Genomic DNA, 24,847 nt, shown 5'->3' on the forward strand with positions numbered 1-24,847 from the left:
TCTATTTATATTTATAGGTGTGCATGCTACCCTCTCTTGAAATTCAAGAAATGTGACATTTGATATCCTTAAATTTTGTAAAATATAATATTAACTATCTTTCCAAACAAGACATTGACCTCTCAAACTTTTAAACTCAAAAAGTCAAAACCCTAGTGTAGGTATAAGAAATCAAGATGACTAGATTGTCAAATGTCACGTATAATATTTTTTTCGGTGAACTGTCAAGTATAATATTACATAACCTTGAGGAAGATAAGTGCAGTTTACCTAGTTTCAATTTTTGTTTTTTTTTTTATTTTTATTTTTTTTGGTAAGGCAATTTTTGTTTTTTCAGTCATGACTTCAATTGTGTTTTGGTCTGAGACTCCAATTTTTTTTTTTTGGACTTGGGTCTGAGACTCCAATTTTAATCTTTAAAATGAATTCTATACTAAAACAAAAAGACATAACCCTCTTCTTATTTAAACATTGCTTGGGCCGAGGTCCAGTATCTAATAGAAGCCCATTTAACAAACAAAGGACCTAAGTTATTCTCTCATGCAGCCCGCTATCTACGTTAGACCAAAAAAAAAAGGAAATCCCGGTTCATCCGAACCGGGTGAACGTGTGGGTTCAAAGTTTAAAGGAAATAAAGATGCAAAACCAGAAGAACCGAAGAAGAAGAAACTCAGTTGGATCAGAAGATCTGAACAGAGAACGGAGAAGAAGAAGAAGAACGAAGAGAATGGGGACGACGGTGGCGGGACTTGCGCCGGGGCTTTCACGGAAGCTGAAGAAGGTTCTAGAATCGAGGACTGACACGCCGGATCTGTTGTCCTCTCTTAACACACTCTCTTCCTTCTACGAAGAGAACACTCCACAGTCGCGCCGCAATCTCCGATCCACCATCGAGAAGCGCGCTCTCTCAATCAACCTCGAGTTTATCGAAGCTTCCCGCCCCGCGCAGCTGGTAATTCCAATCTCCTTCTCATTCTTAAAGCTTCTGCTTGCTTTTACTTGCTGCGATTCTGATCCGATCCGATCTCTGTAATGCGTCTGTTAGGCTTTGGATAGCGTCGAGAACGAGGTCAATGCGCTTACTGAATGCTGCGACAGGTGTGGATTTCAATTTGAAATGATTCTTTAGTTGTAGTTTCGTTGATTTCATGCCTATCGTAGAGGCAGTAGGTGTTATCATTTTGAACTTGTGCAATGAAACTTTTGGTCTCAAGTTTTGTGCTTAGCTGAGCTGCATGCTTATGTAGGAGCTGAATAGTGTATTGGGATAGGAGTGTGAATGTATGACTACTTAATCCCTTTTATACTGGACCACTTGAATTGATCAGAAGTGTATATAAAATGTAATGATGTAACGATTATGAGGTGCGAAAAGTGGCAGAACAATGCTTGTGTTGTTTGCAATGTAATAAGTTATAGGTTTTAGAAATGGCAAGGACAATTCATTGTTTGAGTGTGATATGTTTCATTTCAAGAATCGTATTGAGAAACTCTACTAAACCCTAGTTTTTCATTAGCGGCCCAGCTCCAGAAACATTAGGGTGATGAATTAAGATTGATGATTTGTTCAGAAATTGTTCATTAGGGTTTATGAATTAAGATTTTGAGTTTTACCTTAGAGAATATCAAATTTATCTTAAAAATGGTCATATTGTTCTCTAAATTTAATAATTTTTTTTACTAGTGTGTAGATCTTCTGATAAAATCTTAAGGTTTTATAATTTACAGGATAGCAAAGGCTTTAAACAGTTGTAGTGATAGCACTGGTGACATTATCAACACCACAGAGAGGCTCAAACAAGAGCTTGAAACTACTAGCCAAAGACTAGAGATTGTGGCATGTTTCCTACGCAATTATCAGCTCTCCCCTGAAGAGGTTTAAGTTACTGCTTGATGTCTCTCCTATTGTTGGACTGTGGCTTCGTGAATTAATTTCAAGATAATCATACAGTGTTCTTGCTTATCAATAATTATTGATTATCGGCAGATAAATGCACTTAGAGATGAAGAGCTGAATGAGAACTTTTTCAAGGCACTTTCTCATGTCCAAGAGATTCACGCCAACTGCAAAGTGTTGCTTAGGACACATCATCAGGTAATCTTGTTCTATGTATATCCTTCTTATCCTATTTTCACTCTTGTGAGTTACTGCGGAATTCTGCAGTCTGCAGATGTTAGCCAAAGTCTGAATAATTATGCATATAAGATTATGAGTAAGTTAGAAATACTTTGTCCTCGGGGCTAAAAAAAAGGGGGATACTTTGTCCATGACATATGTGGTAAGAGTACTGCTAGCCGGCTGTTTGTCCCATTATGGAAATATTTATTTGTTTACTATTTTCTTTTAAGTATGACATGCATCCATGTCATCTTACATGGCTTAGCTTCAAGCATTAGTCCTATAGTCTCATATTTATCATAAACCTATACAATTTGGATTATGGTTTATTATTATTATTATTGTTATTATTATTATTATTATTATTATTATTATTATAAAAGAAGAATCTCATCAAGACGAGGAAAAGTATATTATAAAATAGAGGGTAGGAGTTTGATCAAGGTTTATCATAATAGTGATCTTGTTATTGTATTATTAATTTGTGCTTTATGTGTTGAGCTATCTTTGTGCATTATGCAATGTCAGTTCTCATTGTATATTATTGAATAACATGAGATACTTTCACTGCAGCGTGCTGGTTTGGAGCTAATGGATATGATGGCTGTGTATCAAGAAGGAGCTTATGAACGCCTATGCAGGTGAGCATTCATATAATTCAGGGTCATTTGGCTTGCGTGTGATGCACAATTGTTGTTTATATGTGCGGTTTATACATGCTTAATGCTTGAGTTTGAGCCTTGCATGTGTCATTGATATATGTCGAAATCAGATAAGTAGCACAAAATAGAAAGAGAATCAGATCCTTGTGAGATGTCAGAGAATCATGAGAAAGAAAACCATGTGCGAATAATCTGTACCATTCGTTTTGAATTTTTTTACCTGATACAACAGGATATATACATATGTTATATGTAATCATTGAATACAGCTGTCATGATTATAAAATTTATAACAAGTTTCACTAACTTATAATGGTTGCACTACTACTTCACTTGACTCTGGAGCAATGAAGTGGTTGTCTAATTTACTCTTAACATTATAATGTCAGAGAATATCTCATGTCTTGTAAGATTTCTTAGAGACTCTCACAACTTGTTTCTCATTGAAACTGGCTTGTTTGATTATATATATAAATTCTTCACTTTTAGGTGGGTTCAGGCAGAATGTAGAAAATTGGGTGATACTGACAATCCGGAAGTTAGTGAGCTTCTGAAAACAGCTGTGAGATACCTCAAGGAAAGATCTATCCTTTTCAAGTATTGTGCAGAAGAGGTACGTTCAATGTTGATCAATCAACCTATTGAAAAATTGGCCAGTCTATTAGTGATTGTTGTTTGGATTAGAAACCAGTCATCTTCCATATTAGAATTGATATGTTTCGTATTGTGAAGCATGTTAATGCACCAGCTAATATAATTCCTAGTGAACCATTTGTTAACAATACAATCTAAAGAATCTACATAATATCAAATTTAAACCTGGATTTTCTTTATCATCATCTACTTGCACATTATAAATTATTAAGTCACTAAATTCTGCAGGTAGCCAATATGAGACACAATGCACTTTTCAGAAGATTTATTAGTGCTCTTACACGTGGAGGACCTGGTGGAATGCCTCGACCAATCGAAGTGCATGCTCATGACCCATTAAGATATGTTGGTGATATGCTAGGCTGGTTGCATCAGGTATTGTGTGAAAGCATTGTGATGAATGCCTTGAAGCCACTCTGGATGCTGTTTCTCGATCATGGTTTATTTATTTTTCATATATTTTCTATATGCATGCAGGCCCTGGCATCTGAACGTGAACTTGTACTTGTTTTATTAGATCCAGATGCAAGTGTGGATATTGGACCAACAGCAAAGCAATTCTCCAATAACCCTGTGAATGGTTCTGCAAAGACAGAAAGTGACTTGATGTTTGTTCTTGATAGAATTTTCGAAGGAGTATGCAGGCCATTTAAGCTGAGAGTTGAACAAGTTTTGCAATCTCAACCGAGCTTGATAGTCTCTTACAAACTGAGTAATACCCTTGAATTTTACAGCTACACCGTGAGTTTTTCACTTCAGTCGATTTTTCATGAAAGCAATAATCCCATGTTTTTCAAATGACGTCATGACTTGTAATGGCCTTGTAGATTGCAGATTTACTTGGACGAGATACTGCACTATGTAATACACTATGGGTGCTGAAAGATGCTGCTCAGAAAACATTTTTTGATATTCTGAAAGGTCGAGGAGAAAAACTTCTACGATATCCCCCACTTGTAGCATCTGATCTTTCCCCGCCTCCAGCAGTTAGAGAAGGAGTATCCATACTTCTTGAAATTATTGACACCTACAACAGCATGATGGTTCCTGCTTCTGGCCAGAAACCTGCTTTTGATCCAGTTATATCTGCGATACTGGACCCAATTATTCAGGTTTGTTATCTGGTTTCTGTATTTTATGCTGTGACCTTTATATTCCAAATGATATTCTGAAGTTTGACCTTCCTTTCTAATATTGTATCACTTCTTACATAATAGTAACTTAGGAATCTTTGAACATCTTTGCCTTATCTGTATGAGAACGTGATAATCTGACCACCAAATCTTTTTTAAACTGCTTTGCTTCGGTTCCAAGATATTGTCTGGCATTGTTTCAAACTTGGGGAGCTCCTTCCTGCTTCTCATGAGCTAAAGCGGTCTGTTTCATAATCTACCCGTATATTATTTGGCATCGGACCAAGTCTTTACATGGGTTTCTTCCTTTGTTTTTGTCATTTCTTATTCCGAACAGAATGGTGCATATTTTGGTTCTTCCTGAAGATTTATTAGACCATACTTGTATATTCCAGTTGGAACTAGTTTTTTCAAGCTCAAGGATGTGTAGAATATCCCATTTAAGGACAGTTCCAAATGCATGCTGTTCATTTTGAGAAAAAACCTAATCTTATATAGACTCATGGATTTCGTTGGTGAGCAATTGTTACAGATGTGTGAACAAGCAGCAGAGGCACACAAATCAAAGGGAGTTGGTCACTCATCAAGAAGGAATAGGATGAGTTCTGACTCTGGACAACTTACTAGATCGTCAGTTGATGCAATCTTGTCAAGTAGCAATCCTGCTTCAACCTCACAGGTCTATTATGCTCCTCCATCTTTTATCCATTTTTTTCTTTGGGTTTCACTAATATTTGATGTTAGTAGATGATACAAACTTTGTTACGATGCTCTAAATCTAATTGATTATTATTCCCAAATATCTTCACTTTTTTTTTTTTTTATCGAATGAGATTAAATGTTAGGGGTATTTTTAAAGAAAATCACAAATATTAGGGATAAAAAATATACTTTATCCAATTTAAAATCATAAAATATTTGGCTTTTATTTGATTCCCTGTCAAGTCATAAATGTAAAACCATGTGGACTGAAGTAAATCCCTTACTACATTGTCCAATGTTCAAATGTAGCAAAGTTTTATATTACCATCTTTGTATTTTGGACATGACAAGTAAAGATGAAGAAATTAAACGTGCAGCAAGTTAAAGTGGTCAGCCTCTGGACTTTTTTATTAGTTCCATACAGAACTAATATCCAATAAACTAGCACTTGGTTGAGTCATAATTGCCCTCACCTTCTAATGCCTTCATCTTTGTTTTTTTCTTTTTTTGGCAGACTAGTGAGACCCCCTCCAAGATCTTTCTCATTAACTGCTTGTGTGCTATTCAACAACCTCTATCTCGGCATGAGGTTGCTGCTGAATATGTGAAAAGGCTTGGAGCAATGATTGATAATCACTTGCGTGTTCTCGTGGAAAAAGAAGTTGATGCAATCTTAAGAAGGTGTAATTTATCTGAAAAGATGCCTCATTTCCACAATTCAGTTCACGAGGGAGACAATGAAGTTGGTACGCCATTGGCGGAGATGGAAGGCACAAGTCCAGCAATCCTTTCCGAGTGTTTGAAGGCTCTTTTTGGTCTTGTTTTGGGAAGCGATAATTCTCTGCCTGAATTTGAGCAGATGCAAGTTCCAAGGTTGCGTTCCGAAGCTTCTATAGGGGTGGCCAGGTCTCTGGCACAAGCTTATGAGCTTATCTATAAAGCAATTATGGATCCCAAGAATGGCTATCCGGATCCCAGGGCGTTGGCCAGGCATCCTCCTAATCAGATAAGAACCATTTTAGGAATATAGGCCTTTACTGATATGTTTTGCTATTTACCTATGCATGTTTTTATTTGTTGATTACGTAAATATCTTTCCTTTTATACTCTATATCTCCTGCGTTTGTAATTGTATTGTTATACATTAAATAAGTTTCGTCATGTGCTTAAACTTTTGCGATACAAAATATTAAAATTGAAATTAATTTTATTAATGAATTACACAGATATTTTCATGATCAGATTCTAGGAGAAATGCTTTAGAAATTTTGTATCAAAAGAAATGATGTGTTTTTGGCTGAAGAATTTTTTCGCCGAAAATCTTTCAATCACTTGGTTTTATTTGTTTATTTTTTGGAGTTTAGCTGGTATGTGTCTTTAAGATTACTATTAGTAGAAGTTTTAAATTTTTTTTAGGGTTATACTACGTGTACACCAAAATTCGCCACCAAAGTCAGCCACCAGTGTAAAATACATGTTAGAATACAAATATACATTGGAAATAATTAAATCACACATGTATTTATACATAAATACATTGGTGGCTAATTTTAGTGGCAGATTTTTGTGTACAAATAACATTTTTGTTATTTTTTAATATATTGAAAACTTCAATTTTTTTTTGTATTTTTAATGAAAATATTTTTAATTTATAAGCTTAACGTGTGTCTTTATTTCTTAAGGCATAAGTTAACTGAATTCCATTTTTTATTACAGTTTTCCTTTCGTCCTTTTGGTTATGGTAAAAGAAAAGGCACTTCTTCCAAAAAACATTTACTCACAAATAAAAATAATGTTTAAAGAGTGCCAATATAATTAACACCTTGATTTGAAAATAATATTTATTGCTTAAAAATAATAGTACTTAAACTCTCCTCTCCCCCTTGACTAGGCTATAGCATTCACCCGCATCAATACGCTACAAGCTTACGTTTAGTTGCGGAGACAATACGATAACCATAATACTCCACGCATATGGTTCGAAAAATGTCGGTTAGGGTTCAAACCTACATTTTGGGTTCATATGGAGTTATTATATACGGAATTGCTCCATAGTAATATTCAACTATCTTAGTTTAATCATCTTTGACTTTGAGGTTCATTGGTGTAGATTGGTTGGGGATACAACCATACCACAAATAGGTGTAGGTGAAATTTGATGGCCTCCCTTCTATGTTAAGGTAAACTAACTAATGCTTCTTCAACAACATTTTATCAAACACCCGGAAAGGCTTCAAATTCACACATATATATATACCCATTACAACTTGTTCTGATTCAACTCACCTCAAACACAATATTTGCACATAAAAACAAGTACTTTAATTAGCTGAAAAGGAACTCATAAGCCATATCACAAATCTTTCAAAAATGGTGGCTACAAAGCATTCTTTCATCCTTTGCATGCTACTTGCGTTGTTCTTGTCAAGCCCCAGAATGATCCTAGGAGCTCGCCACCTCATGCAGACACAACCATCAGCACCACAACTTCCTTCCCTCCCACCACTCCCTAAAGCCACACTGCCACCTTTGCCATCTCTACCAAGTTTCCCTAAACCTACAACACTGCCACCATTGCCAAACATGCCACAACCAACTCAGCCAAAACTCTCATTGCCACCATTGCCAAGCACCCAAATTCCACCACAGTTGCCAAACACATTGCCACCATTGGCAACAGCTGCACCTAAACTGACACTACCCCCTATGCCAACCATCCCAACAGCTTTATCCCCACCACCCTCAAACTAAGAATGCAGCTTATTGGCTGGTTCTCCCGAGCGTTTGGATATTTTGGCATGGTGCTATTTATATACAGCTTTTATTATTGGAGTGTCATGTTTGTTTCTGGATCACAATCCTTATTTGGCTTTATCACATAGTGTCCTTTTGAGTCCCTGATAATTCTGTTTGTACTTTGTAGTTATTATTCTGTGTTGTTTGATATTTTGAATATTTCTTTCTCTCTGTATTTTGTTTCATCACTAATATTTATTTATAATATTATATGATTTCTTGTATTAAAGGAGTTGATGACTCGAACATTATATATAGGCGTATATATAGATACAAGCAAAATATACAGAAGGAAATAGAATAAAATACGTATGTGTCGTAAATAATTTTTTTTCCCACCACCTCAATTATTGGAACTTACTGATTCTCTCCCACCTCAATTACACACGTTGATTGTGAAAGTCAAACATCAAGAGGAAAAATGAATACGACGTGTATAATTACGAGATAAGTTATAGAGAATAACTACCTGCTAGTTTAAATTAGCTTTTTTGAGTGAAAAAATATTTTTTTAAAAAATAATGTATTTTATTTAATTTAAAATTTATTTAAATATATCTTTATTTTTTTAATATTTATTTTTTTAAAAAATTTATTTAAATATAAAATAATTTTTATTTGTTAATTTTTTTAAAAAAAATATTTTTTTCAAAAATCAATCTGATATGTAATGACAGTAATGTCACTTAGACTGACAACAATAAAAGAGATGGAATGCTTCAACAAAAACTCAAAACTAGAGATAATAAATTCCTTTTCTCGAAAAAGCATGGTAATAAAACCTAATCGAGTATTGACAACATATTTTTAAATTTATTACTTAAAACATTATTTAAATATTATATAAAATTCGTTGATAAATAAAGATAAAAAATATAAAAATTTATATATATATTTTATCTATACATAGACTTTTTTGTGTGTATATATAACGTGATATATAAAGATAAATTTAATTTTAATATACTATATAAAATATTTCACATAATTATTTAATATTTCAATCACATTTATTTTATGGTCAATTATACGGTACAGATGTTAGTTTAAAGAGATGGAGAGATGTTGACACGTAGTAAAATCATACGGCAGAAGGAGAAGATGGCCTGGCTGCAAGCGGAATCAAACATGGCAAAGAAGATGGCTCGGCTCTTGAGCCGCACAGCTGATGCACCAAGATCCGTTACATGCAGTGAAGATCCGTTACGGTAAAAGGGAAGAATTTTGTCTTTTAGCGTTGTTTGACTCTTTGTGGGCCTGGCACTATCCAAAAAGAAAAAAAAGAAGATCAGCCAAAAAAAAATTGTTACCTAAGAGATTAAGGCACAGTAGCAAGTTTGTTCAGCCAGTTTTTGACTTTTTGTAGGAATTTTTTTATCGTAATGTGAGTTCATAATTTTTTTTTGTGAGTATGTGAGTTCATAATTAATAATGAATAAGTAAGTTATTTAAAAGTAAAAATAAATAAAAGATTATTTAGTCATTTAATGTAAAAAATATATAAAGTAAATAAATTTAAATTAAATTCAATATACTTAAAAATGGATACATTGTTATTATGTGTGATAAAATCAAAAAAAAAATGTAAAAAAAATCAAAATGAATATTTACAAAGTAATTATCTACTAACAGTAGACATGTCATTTTTTTATTATTTTTAAAAGATTAACTTTTGTGTTTTTATTTATAAAATAATAAATTTAATAGAATAATTTAAAAAATTAAGAATACAAATATTTAAAAATAAATATACCAATTCTAAAAGTTATTAACTATAAAATTGATAGCCGTAAAACTATGTAGGATAGTAAAAAAATTATTGTGTTATTATTATAGATAAGAAAATGAATATAAAATATTCATAAAATAATTATTTATAAACGTTAAATAAGTTTATTAATTTATTTTTTAATATTATTTAGTTTAAAATAAAAATAAAAATTTATATTCCACATTCGTTGAATAAAATTTATTCCAAAACCTTCAGTTCATTGTTGAAAAAAAAACACATATTAGCTAAATAAAAAAGAAAAAATAATTTGGAATTATGAATCAAACTAACGACAGAAAATATAACATTTTAACTTTTTGAATTAGGTTTATTATTTAATAACAAATTAATTAATTGGAATTGTAATGATTTAAAATTTAAATTCAAAATAAAGAATTAAAAAATAATACATTTAAAAAAAATTAACCTATCAAATTTAATATTTAAACATATGAAAACACTAGTTGTGTTGTTTTCTTAACCAAGAATAAATTACCTTTCAAAATATAATGATAACTAATTCCATATTTATAGGATTCGAAAGATTTTCGGTTACATGAATAGATAAGAAAAATTAACTTTATTCTTTAAGTTCACTACAAAATCAAATTCAAATTAAATTAGATAGATAAATCAGTTACAAATTCATAGCAGAAACTCATGCTCTTATCAGCCTCATGTACTAACAGTTTTTCAAGAGTATAACAAGATGTAGTTATCAGATTGATTTTGTTTATGATTCATTTTAAATCTAACTAAATTCTCTGTAAATTTGTATCTAATAATTATTTTCCAAATTCCAAAAGTAGAAAACTGTATAACTCTTCAAAATTGACGATTCAGATTTGATACTTCACCTACACGCAAATTAGATTCTAAGAAAAGTGTGATTATAATTGTTCCTCTTTTATTCTTGTTTTTGATTTATGATTCTGTTTATTTTTCTTATTTCATTCAAAGATCTTTTCGTTATCTCATTTAGATTTCATACTTCGTAACATTTTGAACATCAACTACCAATATAACGTAAAAAAAGGCTTAAATCCAATTTAAAAATATTAGGCCGTTACAGAGAAAGACGATGCATTAGACCGGATGAAGACTTCCATTTAAAAATAATTCGAAGGGCATATGTCTTTTACAAAAGAGGGAGCCACATGTGAGAGAGAAGATGATTAGCAGCTTGTCTATGGATCTGGAAGATGGCAGAACAATCCGGTTCTGAGAGGATAGATGGTTACCTAGTGGAGCATTGAAGGATCAGTTTCCACGACTTTTCTCGATCTCAAACCTTAAAGGATCCGTTATAGGGGATTCTGGATTTTGGGATGGGATATAGTGAATTTGGACTTTCCAATGGCGGAGAGAGCTATTCCAATGGGAGTTGGAGCTAGTAAACCAACTTCATGAGAGGTTACATTCAGTAAGGCCAACATCTGAGAGAGAGGATAGAGTGGTATGAAAATTTGATAGGTCAGGTGTTTTTTCGACTAACTCCTTTGTGCAGGTGTTACAAGCGGAAGTTCTCCCGGAGGCAATCCTTAGCTATAGCTTCACTAGTACTATTTGGAGCGGATTCGTAATGACCAAGAGTTGAGCTGTTTGCTTGATTTCTGTTGGTTGACAGGGCGGCTACTAAGGATCGACTGTGTAGATTAGGGGTTCTTGACCAGTATAATAATTTGTGTATTTTATGTTATAAGTCTGTTGTGTCTGCTTTTCATTTATTTATTGGTTGTGAGATTACTTGGCAGGTGTGGTGTGCTTGGCTGTTTGCTCTTGGGAGGATTCGGACAGTGCCAGATTCCCTAAAGCAACACTTTGAATGTTGGACACACACCTCACCAAAACACCGTCAACCCGTCCCACATCCCCCTTGCGAACACCAAACCCCCTTGTCCAGGCAAACTCCTTGTAAGCATTGTAGGCCTCCTCCTCAGAAGTGAAAACTGTATGCAAGAAGTCCTTTGCGGTAAGTAACACAGGCACCTTGCCGTGAACATCCCCTTGTGAGCGATGAGATTCTTTGTTCGATTCCGAGTGACTTGTTCCTATGCCAAATAAGCTAGTACTGTCGTCATCATCAAAGGACCCTGAAGAACCACAGACACCCAACGACATCTCTGATGACTCTTCATCATTATCGCTTGAGTAAAGGTCGAAATCCATTTGGCCTGTATTAACTGCAAAACCAACATATATAAAAGGAAATAAACAAAGCTAAGCAGCAATCACGTACTTACAAATAAAATTAGCATTCATAGAAAAAGTGAAAACATAGAGAAAACATTAAATTTTGACTAATGAATGGGATATCAAACGCCACTCAAAGTCTTCTGCTCATATGATTAGGAATTCTAGATTAAAAATATAATCCTACGATACGCGGAAATGGTTTTCACGAACACCAATTTAATAATATGAGTCATAGCCATCAATATCCATGTCAATCGAAGTTAATTTCACACAACTGAATCTCTCAAAATTAATCTACCGTTGGTTATCATATGTGGCATCCTTATAAAATTTTAGTCTGATTAAAATTGTAACTTACAATTTTTTTTCTCAGTTTACACGAATACAATTATATCAATATATTTATAGATATATTTAAACTTTTTAACATAACAGCTTAAATTAAAACACTAATAATTTATGGAATATCACTAAATTAAATACATGAATATACCTAATTCTTCTTCCGAGTTTGCAATGTTTTCACCTTTGCTTCCAAAAGTTTTCAACTGCTTTCAGTATGACGTTTGCTATTTCATAGTGTTTAGTTAAAATGAGTACACTTGATATAAGTCATAGTGAAGCTATATATATAGAGAGAGAGTCATAGATGACATAACACACACCCTATTGGACTCTTTTGATTGATGACACAGGCATCACTCTCAAAGTTGCAACTAGGAATAGTGCTGTTGTTGTTCATCATGGCTAACCAACCAAATCAGTTATATCTGTTTGAACAAAAGAAAGAGAAGAGGTTTTAGACAGACTATTGTTATAAACTTTTACAATAAGCAGAATAAAATAATCTATGCATGTACTTTTGTGTTAGTCCAGCATCAAATTATTGAGTTGTCAACATAAGCATGTAAAGATGCATGAATTTATATAAAAGGAAAGAAGAAAATAATAATAATAATAAATTAAAGCCTCGTTGGGACATCTATGGAAATAGTTGCTTGTTTTTTGTTTTTTGGCCATTCTGATTTCTTTGAATAAATAAAGCACAGAAAGTTAGTTAAATTTCTCGAGTTCTAAATGTGGAAATCAATTTGGCTTCGCTATTACAGTTGAAAGGTACATGCACATTACCAGGAAACAAGGAAACAAACAAGGCTCAGAGAAAGAATAATAAACAAATATGATGAAACACATACAAGAAAATTGTGAAAACACTTAATAAATTTGGTAATAACAAAACCTGTCAAGTCAACTTAACAAAAAAGCTTTAGCATAACTACAACACTCATAAACAGAGAAATAAAGAACTGTATTACTTGGTATAATGATAGACATGAAAAGAATAGACCCATTTTCAGGCAAGCAAAAAAGTAACTATAAGAACTGTATTCCTTCTCCTTCCTACAACTATAAGCAGAAAAAGAAGAACCCCACCTCATATATAAGGCAAAAAAACACTCCTTTTTTTATTTTTATATTTTATAGCTGGTTGACTAGAGGATACTATAGAAACTGAAGCTTCATTCTTCTCTTTGAAGAATGTCTGGTTGCATTTGCTTTATGGAAACAAGAAGAAAGTGAGGTTAACAGCAAGAAATAATGAATGTGACATCACCAATAAGAAGAAAGGAGAAGAGATGAAAATACAAGGACCCCAAGTTCTTGGGTTACCAAGAGATGCCATCTAATAATCATGGGATTTTAAAGGACAAGAAGAACACATGTATGTTTTGAATTATAAAAGCATGTGAGCATATAACAAAAATTTAAATTGGTGGAGCTTTTCTTGTTCAATGAAGCCAAAACACAAACAGAAGATGGGCATAAAATATGTTATCATAATATGAAATCAAATTGGTGGTTGATATTGTTAGGAAAAGTTTTTTTTTTCTAAGAAGAATTATTAACTAGCACACAAGCAAAATGTAATAGGAACAATGTTGTTTTTTATAAAATTATATGTTTGCTAGTAATTAGTGGCAACAAGATACTCAAGATTTTTGAGAATATGAATTTTTTAATAATGTGGAAAAGCGGCCAAATGCAATGAAAATGGGAACACTTTAATATATAGCAAGTACATTTTACTCGGTTAGATTTCTACTTATTTAACTTTAGTCTCTAACCGTATAGTTCAAAGGGGGGCAACATGCATCTTTCTAAAGTCCAGTTAATCTGAAATGTGCTCTAATATAGAGTGGCAGGTGAAATCCATCAATTTGTATAGCTCGAATGGCATGTTTTTTAAATTCTAACTGAAAGTGCAAAAGTTCAAAAACTCAACGGAAGATCAAGAAGCATATTTTTAAATGTTCCAGCTATGTTCAGTAAAAAAAATCAACAAAACTTCAGCTACACATAACTAATAATTTCCCTTTCACATCAAGCCCGTTCTACCAAAGAATATTAATGAATTTCTGTATAAGAAATCTATACCAATACCTAATCTATTTCAGCAAAAATGGTGCATTGTTAGTTTACAATGCAAACCCTAAAAACATAATTAACAGTGCACTATCTTATGTGAATTTGCAACGCAAATAAGAAATAAGGAGAATACCAGTCATTGTGGACTGCCGATAAGAAATCGAAGCAGAAAGAGATGATGACTGCGAGTTCTGATCAGGCCTCCAAAGCCAAAAGCTCGATTACGATTTCGCTTCTGCTTTGGGATGACGCAGTTACGGCAAAGAAGCTTCTGCTCACCGCGTCTCAACGCAATCCAGCCCACCTCTATCTGTTCCGCTCAGAGAAGCCCCCTCTGTCCACAGTCATCGAGTACACTCCTATGGTTATCCGTCGAACTGGTCGTGGCGGTGCAAAATCCTCTCACCGTTACTCATACTCTCACAGGTAGGTTGGAGATCTGGTGCTGGTAGCTCAATTGCAGTTGTTCCAAGTCCTTTTTTTTTTTTGGACCTGCCAAGTCTTCTTAACTCTACCCAGCCCCAACACCCATCCAGCCCAAAATCAAATCGACCTATCCTTCAAAAAAATCTTGCCAGCCCATAAATATAAACGGAGTTACTTCCCTAAAAATTGCCAAGCCGAGCTGCAATGGAAGGTGTAAGCGCCGCTGTCCGGAAGCCGCAGCCTGCATCCAGGAGATTATCCCACAAGGGACACGCGTCGCTAGATCCTCAATAGTAAAGGAATCTCTGTAAAACAGCCTCTGTACCATAGTGTGCACCTTTTTATGACAGTATATGAATTTCATTTTCAACTATGTTTAAAAATTGTGACTAGTATAAAATATATTACAGGAAACATGAATTGGAAGTGGCAGTTCGATGATCAATTCATGACCCAAAACTTCAACGTTAACAAGTGGGATGATGATGGCACATGCAATAAATTAGAAAACCAACAAAATATTCCACGTATGTTCAACAAGTTGTTCTTATCACAAAATGTTTCTACGACAACCATGGAGCTGACAAGGCAGTCCACATATACAGCAGATATTATTATTTTTCCATCGGAGACGAGTTCCTCCACCCACAAACACAAACTCGATCAAAACACCAAGATCAACCACCACTGAGCTAAAAGCTCTCAACTTTCTTTCATTTTCAGTAACCCCTTAAATTCTCTCCGCGTGTTTGTTTGTATGTGCCTTGCAAACCAAGCATCTGATTTGGCGTGTGTTTCATTCTATCTCTAACCACTGTTACAATCAAACCAAATCAAAACCGCCAACAACCACCATCCCATCTTCTTCTTCTTTTCTTTGTCTGCGAGGTGTTTGTCAGAATTCCACAGAGAGCGAGAAGAAAAGGTGGGTTTGTGATGGCTGGATCAGCTTCAGGATCAGGGTCAGGGTCAGCGTCAGTGAGTGCTGATACATGGAAGGCTCATTTAGCCATGGCCATGGTGCAGCTCTTATATGGTGGATACCATGTCATCACAAAAGTGGCCCTCAATGTTGGTGTCAACGAATTAGTCTTCTGTGTGTTCAGGGATCTCGTTGCCCTTTCTATCCTTGCTCCTGTCGCTTATTTCCATGAAAAGTATGCTCTTTTTATCTCCCTTTTCTCCTTTAAGAAATTTTTAATTGTGTTCTGTTTTAGCCATAAATAATTACTACTTTCCAATTTGTTGTAGAAAAATTTAACCTGTTGGAATAATTACTATTTTGCATTTTCTTCTTATTGATACACTTTCCACTGTATATGATGGGTGATTCTGGCACCGTGGAGTCTGTGTTTAGGGCCATGCTATTTGTATGAAAATATTAATTATTTAGAAATTTCTTCCAGCAAATTTAGAGCATGCTCTGTATTTCACTGATATTGAATGGCTTACTCCTTTTGGACATTAATTTGAGGCAATGAACAATAGTAATCTAAAACCTGGTTCAAGAAATGTACTATGTTTGTGCTTGATTGTTGCTACTGGTTCGAGGCTGCTAATCATGTTTATATCTTATACAGGAAGACTGCTAATTTTGATTGTTGGCACCTAACAGCATAGGTTATACATACCTGCTTTGCACCTTTAACAGTTCTACAGATTCGAAGTAATTTAGAAACAGTTTTAGCTCTGAATTTTATTGTTTCCACTGACGGTATTCTCAAGTCTTCATTTCATTTATTATTTGTGATTTTCTAATCTACCATGTTGCCTGTAGGCGTACACGGCCCCCAATCACAAAGCGCCTATTGCTGTCATTCTTCTTTCTTGGATTAACTGGGTAAGATTCTTGATGTAGTCACTTGTTTACTGTTTTGGCAATATAGGAACAATAATCTTATTATCACGTATACTGCGTTTGCTTCTTGAATCTTGATCAGGATATTTGGCAACCAGCTTTTGTTTCTTATGGGTTTAAGCTATACTAATCCAACATATGCTTCTGCCACGCAGCCAGCAATTCCAGTCTTTACGTTTCTGTTTACTGTAATGATGGGGTCAGTTTCTCTCTTAAGCGATTTCTTACTTCATGTGTTAACCAAATATTAAATTTTCTTTTTCTATAGAGCTTATAGAAGCGAATGCACATTCTAAACTGTCAACCAGAATTGTTTATGTTAATAAGCATATCCCACTGCCCTAGGACATTCAGTAAAATGCTTACCTAAACTTATTCGTGCAGTACAGAAAGAGTAAACTTGCTAAGATATGAAGGGATTGCAAAGATTGGAGGAACTCTCATCTGTGTTTTTGGTGCTGTATTGATGGTTTTGTATCGAGGTCCGGCTCTGATAGGATATTCAGATCTAGACCATGTAGCACTAACTGAAATTAGTGCCAGAGGTCAGCCAGAGCCAGCTGGATGGTTAATGGATGGTTTGCAAGATTTTGGACTAGATCGATTTCATATTGGGGTTTTGTGTTTGATAGCAAACTGCATGTGCATGGCTGCTTTTTTGGCCCTTCAGGTATGTACCTTTTTGTTGACTATTCTTTTTCATGGCTCTGATTCCTTTTCACATGTCTTGTGACAAAGGGTGTGGACTATAGAGATTGGGTAGTTATAGTTTCTTCTGTTGCAAACAGTTCTTTCACTTCCTTAGAGATAATTTACTTTGGAATATATAGGTCTCTATGTTGCTAAAATGTTTTATGACCTGACTTGATAAAATTATTTGGTCCAAAAATGCTAGTAAATTTTATTGTTTGTTAAACCAATATCTTTGTTGGATTCACTTGAACCACATTTCATAAAACACACATTATATCCTCTTTGGCATATGATTTGGATGGCTTCTGAATGCTTTTCAGAGTTATAACTTTCTTTTTTCCCCTTTGGATTGAAGTATATCATTAATACTAACAGAAGAATAATACAACATGATGGAAGATAAGAGATCTTCCCAAGTGATTTTTTTCTGGAAGCTCCAATCCTAATGTTAGGCATCGCATATATCTACATTGATCAGATTAGTTGTGCTTGCTCATCAACTTTTGCGAACCTATTGATTCTGACCTTATGTTATATGCAACTTGGTGTGTTTGATTTATTGCCATGGCTTGTTTTCAGGCACCATTATTGAATAAGTTTCATGCACACATATCTCTCACAGCATATTCGTACTTTTTTGGAGCTGTACTGATGGTGATATCATCGATATTCATGACTGATCCATCGGCTGACTGGACTTTGACGCGGTCAGAAGTAGTTGCTGTTATTTATGCTGTGAGTCTAATTTTAAATCGATCTTCAATCTCATGAGCCCTTGTTAGTTATCACTTATTATTGAGCATCCAGTCCAATTCTCTTCCTAACATTTGAAGTTGTCTTCTCTAAATTTGGCACCTGTTCATTGTTTCTGCTGTTTCATTCAAACAGATGGCTAGCTATGTTTCATACAAATATTATCTTGTTTGGTGGAGACTCTAATATATAGTTTTTGACAAATATTTTCCCTGTTTCTTCAGGGAGTTATTGCATCTGCCCTTAATTATGGAATCATTACATGGAGCAACAAGATTCTGGGGCCAGCTTTGGTTTCCCTTTACAATCCCCTCCAACCAGCATTTTCTACCCTTCTGTCCCTAATCTTCCTTGGAAGTCCAATTTACTTGGGCAGGTATTGTTCCTATTGCTTCCAATTACTCATGCATTTGTTTCTCCTATATCATCCAAAAATGGTATTGTTTCTAAACAATTTCCACAGACATCTGGCAATTTAGCCTTTTGAAATTTGCATATTCTTTGCTCATCCTTTTTCTTTTCTTTTGGGTGCATGGCAAAAACTTCAACAGTATCTTGGGGGGACTTTTTATCATTGCTGGCTTATACATTGTTACATGGGGATCTTACAAAGAAAAACAAGCAAATGCTGGAGTTATTCCTATTGCTTCTTGGGTGTCTGAGCCACTTATTCATGAAAAGACTGCATACCAGAAAGGTCATGCTATTTCAGGGTCATCCAGCATTTCCATTAATCCAAAATCATTGGATTAAGGAAATAAATTATGCAATATATATATCATGTAAAAATTGGTTTATGCTATCATTTTTTTAGTTGTGAATTCTATGTTTGATCCTGTCTATGTAAAATTTCATCCGAAAATTGGTGTCTGCTATCATTGTAGGAATGAACATTTTATCTCGTTTTAGGACAAAATATCAAAATTGGCCTAAACATTTTGCAATGGAATTTTGTGCTTAAATTTGGAGACCAAATTTGAAATGTGATTTTGTATCTTAAGTCAAAATACCCCAGGGCTTTGAAATGTATTTTTGTGTCACTTGAGTAAAATATTTCCTCATAAATTTGATGCCGGGTGAATTTGTATCAATGTTCTGAAAACTGGATTGGCCGGTTCAATCAGGAACTGGTCGCCAGCCTGGTTGACACCCAAAACTGCCTTGCAAAAAAAGATAAAAAAACCGGTCGAACTGACGGTTAATCAAACCGGTTTTTTTGAGGCTCGGTTCACTTCCCTCCCCCTCTTCAAAACGGTGCGTTTTGAATTTTGATTAAAAAAAAAAAAGGAAAAAACGGGCAACACAGTGAACAACCCCCTTCCCCTTTGCCTGTTTTTTCCTTTTTTCTTTTAAAATCGAAATTCAAAACGCACCGTTTTGAAGAGGGGAGGGGAGTGAACCGGGTCTAAAAAAAACCGAATCCGTTCAACTGGTTCACTGGTTAACTGTCGGTTTGACCTTTTCATTGGTTTTTTGTAAGGCGGTTTTGGGTGTCAACCGGACTGGCATGGTGACCCGATTCCCGATTAATCCGGTTGAATTGGCTGGTCCGATTCAGTTTTCAGAACATGTATATATATAATAATAATTCATTGGTCAGTAGCTAACTCTTAAATAGAAATTCGATCCGCGACAAATTAATTCTTAGTCTGTCAAGAATATCGTAAAATATGCGCAAAAAAAAGTTATAAGAAGAAGGAATGCGAAGATGAAGAAGGAGAAAAGTGAAGAATAAGAAAGAAGAACGCGAATACAAAGACAAAGAAGGACATGTTTTACGTTATCGAAACGCGCGTATGAAGAAAGTAATTTTTGTTGAATTTAGACCAACTTGGTTGGACTTTGTTGCCAAAAATACTTAGATGTGTAACTGGACTAATTTTTTTTTTGGTGACGTAGCTGGACTAATTTATGTAATTGAAAAAATGACTAAATTAATAGATGTTCACAAATATATTTGGTAAATATTTAATTAAACATGTCACATATCATATATGTTGTCAATTAATGTTTTACAAAGATTAATTATTGATGAAAATTATGAATAGAGTGATTAAAGGACAAATATAATTAATTTTTAGTGTTTAGCTAACATGTATCCTTAATAAAACTACTATTAATAAAATATTTTAAATATTTTCATTTAATAAATGAAAAACAAATGCATTGAAAATTTAAATTTTTTGTATTTTAAAAAAATATTTTAATTTATCATCTTAATATGTATCTTTAAAATACAAATTAGATAAATTTTAATTTTTAATGGATTAATTTAATTGAAAAATTTTTGTAGGAATAAATTAAAAATATATCATCTTTTAAAAATTAATTTAATTATTAATTTTTATTAAGTTATGACTCATAACTAAAGTAAATATTATAATGTTACATTATGCCTAATTTATTAAAAAAAGACAAATAAATAATATAATAAATTTTAAATATTTTATTTTTATTTTAAATATTTTATTATTTACTTTTAAAAATAAATTAAAAAATTTAAATACCACAATAAAAAAATATCATAGAATTCACCCATGACTAATATCTATTATATCACACACGTGGAACTTCGACCATCACAAAATTCAACAAACACCACCAACTACCTGGGTCAATCTGCATTTTCAGAAAATAAAATATTATAATATGTGTCTGTGGTCTTTATCACTTATCAGTATCAATTATTTTTGAAACTGACCTAGGAATTAGAAAGTAGAAAGTCTAAAACCAATAAGATTCCTTTCTCCACCACATTTGTGATTTGTGGGATTAACAAGGTTATTTTGTTTTGTCAGCAAAGTAGTAATATATTTTAACATCATAATTTTTAGTATTTTTAAAATGATAAAAAATATATAAATTAAAAAGTTCGATTTATATATTTTAAATTTTTTAATTTTTTTAAACACAAATTAGACGGTTCGATTTGTGTACGTTTTACAAATCAGACAATTCAATTTGTATATCTTTAAAAATCAGAAGGTTTAATTTCTGTACTTTTACTAAATTGAACGGTCCAATTTTTACTTTTCTAATTAAACACTTTTATATTTAAAAATAACACCACAATAATTCATATTTTAAAAAAATACTATTACTACTCCAATATTAAAAATAAAAAATTCGATTAACAAACGGGCACTTCAAAGTATCAATAATTCACAAGACAAAAAAAAAATTCAATAATTCATTGCTTTGTTCAAATAATATATTTAGAAGAAGAACCAAATTACCAAAATTGCATACATAAAATTTTGGCACACAAAAAGTAATTTCAAGATGTAAATAATATTTTTTTTAAATATTATTAGTTTGATAAAAATAACACAAACTATTTTTTGTACTGACAAGTAGTTTGTGTATTTGGTTTAATTTCTTACAGAAATATTTAAATAATTATTGTAAAGATGTATAAAAATGGGGATAAAATTCATCCTTTTTCCATTTTCTTTTTAAAATTTGTAATTATTAATGTAAAAATAAAATTGTAGAGAGATTTACTTAATAAATGTCACCTAATTTTACGAATAGAAATCTCACATTCTTCTAAGTATGGTTAAAAAAAAATGACATCCAAATTTAATCCATCAAAATTTTAAAAATATATATCTCATATTTAATTATTTTTGTCAAATTAATATTTTTTAAAAATGCATTCATCATTTTTTCCTGCCATAATTATTATTTTACACAATCGTTTACATAAACTAATTATTTTTGTTGACATTATATAACTAACTAAATTTATGTCTAATTTTTTTTCTTATAATATCTTTTACTTTGACAAATCAAAGATTAATTTATCGCGAATCATAAATCTATTCGAGAGTTTGTCGCTAAAACTATCTTAATTTGACAGTAAACTAAAACTAAATCCATGTTTTTTTATTGTAATAAAAAAACACGTGTATTTAGTGATTGTCATGATAGCAACTTGTGCAAGTGTCTGGACAAGGGAACAGCAGCCTTGTCTTCAAAATATTGAAGTCAACATCATCATTGCTTGAATGCAAAATTAGATTCAAAAGATACCAGAACCAAGACAAGTAGCACCGAAGTTAAAGTTGAAAACTTTCTTTCATTTCTAGCAACCCCATTTTGCAGTTCAAGTGTTTGTGAGATGGCAACTGGTTCAGGATCAATTATATGGAAGACACAGTTGGCCATGTTAATGGCACCCCTAATCTATGGAGGTTACAATGTTGTCACCAAAGTGGCACTCAATGATGGTGTCAACCAGCTTGTCTTCTGTGTCTTCAGGGATCTCATTGCCCTTTCTGTTCTTGCTCCTGTTGCTTATTTCCATGAAAAGTATGTGTATTTCTCTTCACTTTCTCCATTACTTGTAAATGGATAGGTGCAATTATTGGAGTCATCGCTATCATAGTTGTACGGATTCCGTCTTTTTTATTTTTAAATCTTTTTTGTTTGTTTGTTTGTTAATATATAGAACATGCTTTCCATTTAACTGAAATCAAATGTGCTTACTTTTTTTGGAAATTGATTTGAGGCATTTAATAATAATTATCATAAAGAACCTGATTGTATATATGTACTATGTTTGTGTGTGATTGATGTTGCTAATGGTTCTGGAAATTCTGGAAATGTAATTTCTTTGCACATTTAAGTTTACAGTCCTTAACATCAAGAGTATAGAAGTGAAACTTTAAGTATAGTCTATACTATTTTGTCCCCTTATTATGATGGTATTTTTTCAATTTATCATAATGTTTGATATCCTTATCTTACCATGTTGTCTATAGGCATATGCGACCACCCATTACTAAGAAGCTATTAATGTCATTCTTCTTGCTTGGATCACTTGGGTGAGCTTCTTCATATACTCACTTATTTCCTAATTTTTCAGTAATGTAAGAACTATATTGTTTTATTAATACATAAATAATGTTTGCTTCTTGAATATTGTTCAGGATATTTGCCAACCAGCTTCTGTTTCTTATTGGTTTAAAGTATACCAATGCAACATATGCTGCTGCCACACAGCCAGCCATTCCTGTCTTTACATTTCTGTTTTCTGCAATAATGGGGTCAGCTTCACACTTTCACTCTTTTTGATTTCTAAATCTCTGAGTTTTCATACAATATAATGTTTGAAACACAGTAAAGCATGCCTTAACTTATTTATGCAGGGTAGAAAAAGTGAACTTGCTAAGATATGAAGGGTGGGCAAAGGTTGGAGGGACTATTATCTGTGTCTTTGGTGCCTTGTTGATGGTGTTCTATCGCGGTCCAGTTGTGATAGGAAATGAAGAAATAGTAATGAAAAGTGCATCTCAAACTGAGCCATCTGGATGGTTAATTGATGGTTTGCAACATATAGGATTTGATCAATTCAGTCTTGGTGTTATGTGCTTAATAGGTAACTGCATGTGCATGGGTGCTTATCTAGCCATTCAGGTATCTAATCCTTTTTTTGTATCCATTAAATGACTTTTAATCACTCCATCCATTTCAAATTAAATGTCACCTGAGACAAATCAATACATCAAAAGATTGTTTTATCTAGATATAACTATATCTGATACATGATTTTAGATGTACTAATTTGTCAAAGGAGACATTTATTTGAGTGGAGGAAGTATATTCATTTCCTTGCTTCCAGTTTGAACCAATTTGTTTCGATCTCTTTTCAGGCACCGCTATTGAGAAAGTACCCCACAAATATATCTCTCACAGCATATTCCTACTTCTTTGGAACTGTATTAATGGTGATAGTATCAATGTTTATGACTAATGGGATTACTGACTGGGCTCTAACGGGGTCCGAAATTCTTGCTGTTATTTATTCTGTGAGTGTCTGAATCTTTTAAATCAATCTCCATCCTCATGAGCCCTTGTTTGTTATTGCTTAATGCTGATCATCTTCTGGTCCATTTACATCCGTAAGCCATGTTTATGAAGCTAATATTTCCCCTTTTTCTTTGTTCCAGGGAGTTCTTGCATCTGCCCTTGGTTATGCACTTATTACATGGAGCAGTAAGATCTTGGGACCAACCATGGTTTCCCTATATATCTCCCTTCAACCTGCATGTGCTACTATCCTTTCCCTAATTTTTCTTGGAAGTGCTGTCTACCTGGGAAGGTATTGCTCTTAAGTCCTAATAGCTTCCTTCCACTTACTGATGCATTTTGTTCTATGAGCTATGGCATCTAGAAGTGGCATCCTCAAATTATATCTTATTATTTTGAAAGTTTCTTATCAGTCTTATTTTTTGGTGCATGACAACAGTATCTTGGGAGGAACATTTATCATCGCTGGCCTATACATTGTTACTTGGGGATCATACAGAGAAAGACAGACAGAAGCGAATGATGGAGTTATTCCCTATGAATTTTGTGTTTCAGAGCCACTGATTCAGAAATAGCCAACATTTTAGAAGTCTGTTACTCCGGGACCCTTCAATGTTTCTCATAAGTCTTTGGCTTAAGGAATTGAATTATGCAATTTTTGTGTATTTGATTATGCTATGATTGTAATAGAATTGGATAGCAACACATTGATTTTCATTGTGTATTGAAATTAATTTCTGTATATTTGATTTTATCTATGTGAAATGTCATATTAAATCAACACAAAACTAACCTGAGTTACTTACAAACTAACTAGAGTTATCACTAAGTCACTAACTAACC

General features: G+C 33.3%; 3 protein-coding genes and 1 long non-coding RNA gene across 6 annotated transcripts; 3 read left to right on the forward strand and 1 right to left on the reverse strand.

Annotated features, from left to right (window-relative positions):
• The first annotated feature begins 624 nt into the window (after nt 1–624).
• On the forward strand, nt 625–6,441 carry LOC112800201 (conserved oligomeric Golgi complex subunit 6-like). The gene is made up of 11 exons (XM_025842341.3): nt 625–952; nt 1,046–1,098; nt 1,729–1,876; nt 1,988–2,095; nt 2,693–2,760; nt 3,271–3,394; nt 3,664–3,810; nt 3,913–4,176; nt 4,263–4,547; nt 5,101–5,247; nt 5,785–6,441. The coding sequence occupies exons 1-11, from the start codon at nt 638–640 to the stop codon at nt 6,298–6,300; spliced, it is 2,175 nt and encodes a 724-aa protein (XP_025698126.2). The 5' UTR covers nt 625–637; the 3' UTR covers nt 6,301–6,441.
• Nucleotides 6,442–10,923: 4,482 nt separating this feature from the next.
• On the reverse strand, nt 10,924–15,299 carry LOC112800205 (uncharacterized). The gene is made up of 4 exons (XR_003201347.3): nt 14,594–15,299; nt 12,699–12,803; nt 12,527–12,602; nt 10,924–12,020 (listed from the first exon to the last, which is right to left on the reverse strand). It is a non-coding gene; the product is annotated as an uncharacterized lncRNA (long non-coding RNA).
• Nucleotides 15,255–19,165, forward strand: LOC112800203 (WAT1-related protein At4g19185-like). Of its 3 annotated transcripts, none has more exons than XM_025842346.3 (8): nt 15,272–16,043; nt 16,467–16,506; nt 16,664–16,726; nt 16,827–16,943; nt 17,129–17,414; nt 18,017–18,172; nt 18,415–18,566; nt 18,742–19,165. In XM_025842346.3, exons 4-8 carry the CDS (start codon nt 16,855–16,857, stop codon nt 18,941–18,943), a joined length of 885 nt encoding a protein of 294 aa, XP_025698131.1. In that variant the 5' UTR covers nt 15,272–16,043; nt 16,467–16,506; nt 16,664–16,726; nt 16,827–16,854; the 3' UTR covers nt 18,944–19,165. The 3 variants fall into 3 exon arrangements, with proteins under 3 accessions (XP_025698128.1, XP_025698131.1, XP_025698130.1); XM_025842345.3 differs by having other exon boundaries at nt 15,313–16,043; nt 16,467–16,552; XM_025842343.3 differs by lacking the exon at nt 16,467–16,506 and having other exon boundaries at nt 15,255–16,043.
• Nucleotides 19,166–22,136: 2,971 nt separating this feature from the next.
• Nucleotides 22,137–24,792, forward strand: LOC112800208 (WAT1-related protein At4g19185-like). The gene is made up of 7 exons (XM_025842353.3): nt 22,137–22,504; nt 22,957–23,019; nt 23,125–23,241; nt 23,344–23,611; nt 23,848–24,003; nt 24,145–24,296; nt 24,444–24,792. The coding sequence occupies exons 1-7, from the start codon at nt 22,314–22,316 to the stop codon at nt 24,577–24,579; spliced, it is 1,083 nt and encodes a 360-aa protein (XP_025698138.1). The 5' UTR covers nt 22,137–22,313; the 3' UTR covers nt 24,580–24,792.
• The last annotated feature ends 55 nt before the right edge of the window (nt 24,793–24,847 follow it).

Source organism: Arachis hypogaea, chromosome 5, assembly GCF_003086295.3.
Source record: "Arachis hypogaea cultivar Tifrunner chromosome 5, arahy.Tifrunner.gnm2.J5K5, whole genome shotgun sequence".
NCBI lineage: Eukaryota > Viridiplantae > Streptophyta > Magnoliopsida > Fabales > Fabaceae > Arachis > Arachis hypogaea.

Excerpts from the sequence above, each read along its gene's own strand:
- LOC112800201 (XM_025842341.3), top strand. The coding sequence starts at position 638 with ATGCAAAACCAGAAGAACCGAAGAAGAAGAAACTCAGTTGGATCAGAA. Across the intron at positions 2,761-3,270 it reads GCTTATGAACGCCTATGCAG|GTGGGTTCAGGCAGAATGTA; the intron begins GTGAGCATTCAT and ends CTTCACTTTTAG. Across the intron at positions 5,248-5,784 it reads ATCCTGCTTCAACCTCACAG|ACTAGTGAGACCCCCTCCAA; the intron begins GTCTATTATGCT and ends TTTTTTTGGCAG.
- LOC112800203 (XM_025842343.3), top strand. The coding sequence starts at position 15,823 with ATGGCTGGATCAGCTTCAGGATCAGGGTCAGGGTCAGCGTCAGTGAGT. Across the intron at positions 16,044-16,663 it reads GTCGCTTATTTCCATGAAAA|GCGTACACGGCCCCCAATCA; the intron begins GTATGCTCTTTT and ends TGTTGCCTGTAG. Across the intron at positions 18,173-18,414 it reads TAGTTGCTGTTATTTATGCT|GGAGTTATTGCATCTGCCCT; the intron begins GTGAGTCTAATT and ends CTGTTTCTTCAG.
- LOC112800208 (XM_025842353.3), top strand. The coding sequence starts at position 22,314 with ATGGCAACTGGTTCAGGATCAATTATATGGAAGACACAGTTGGCCATG. Across the intron at positions 24,004-24,144 it reads TTCTTGCTGTTATTTATTCT|GGAGTTCTTGCATCTGCCCT; the intron begins GTGAGTGTCTGA and ends TCTTTGTTCCAG. Across the intron at positions 24,297-24,443 it reads AGTGCTGTCTACCTGGGAAG|TATCTTGGGAGGAACATTTA; the intron begins GTATTGCTCTTA and ends GCATGACAACAG.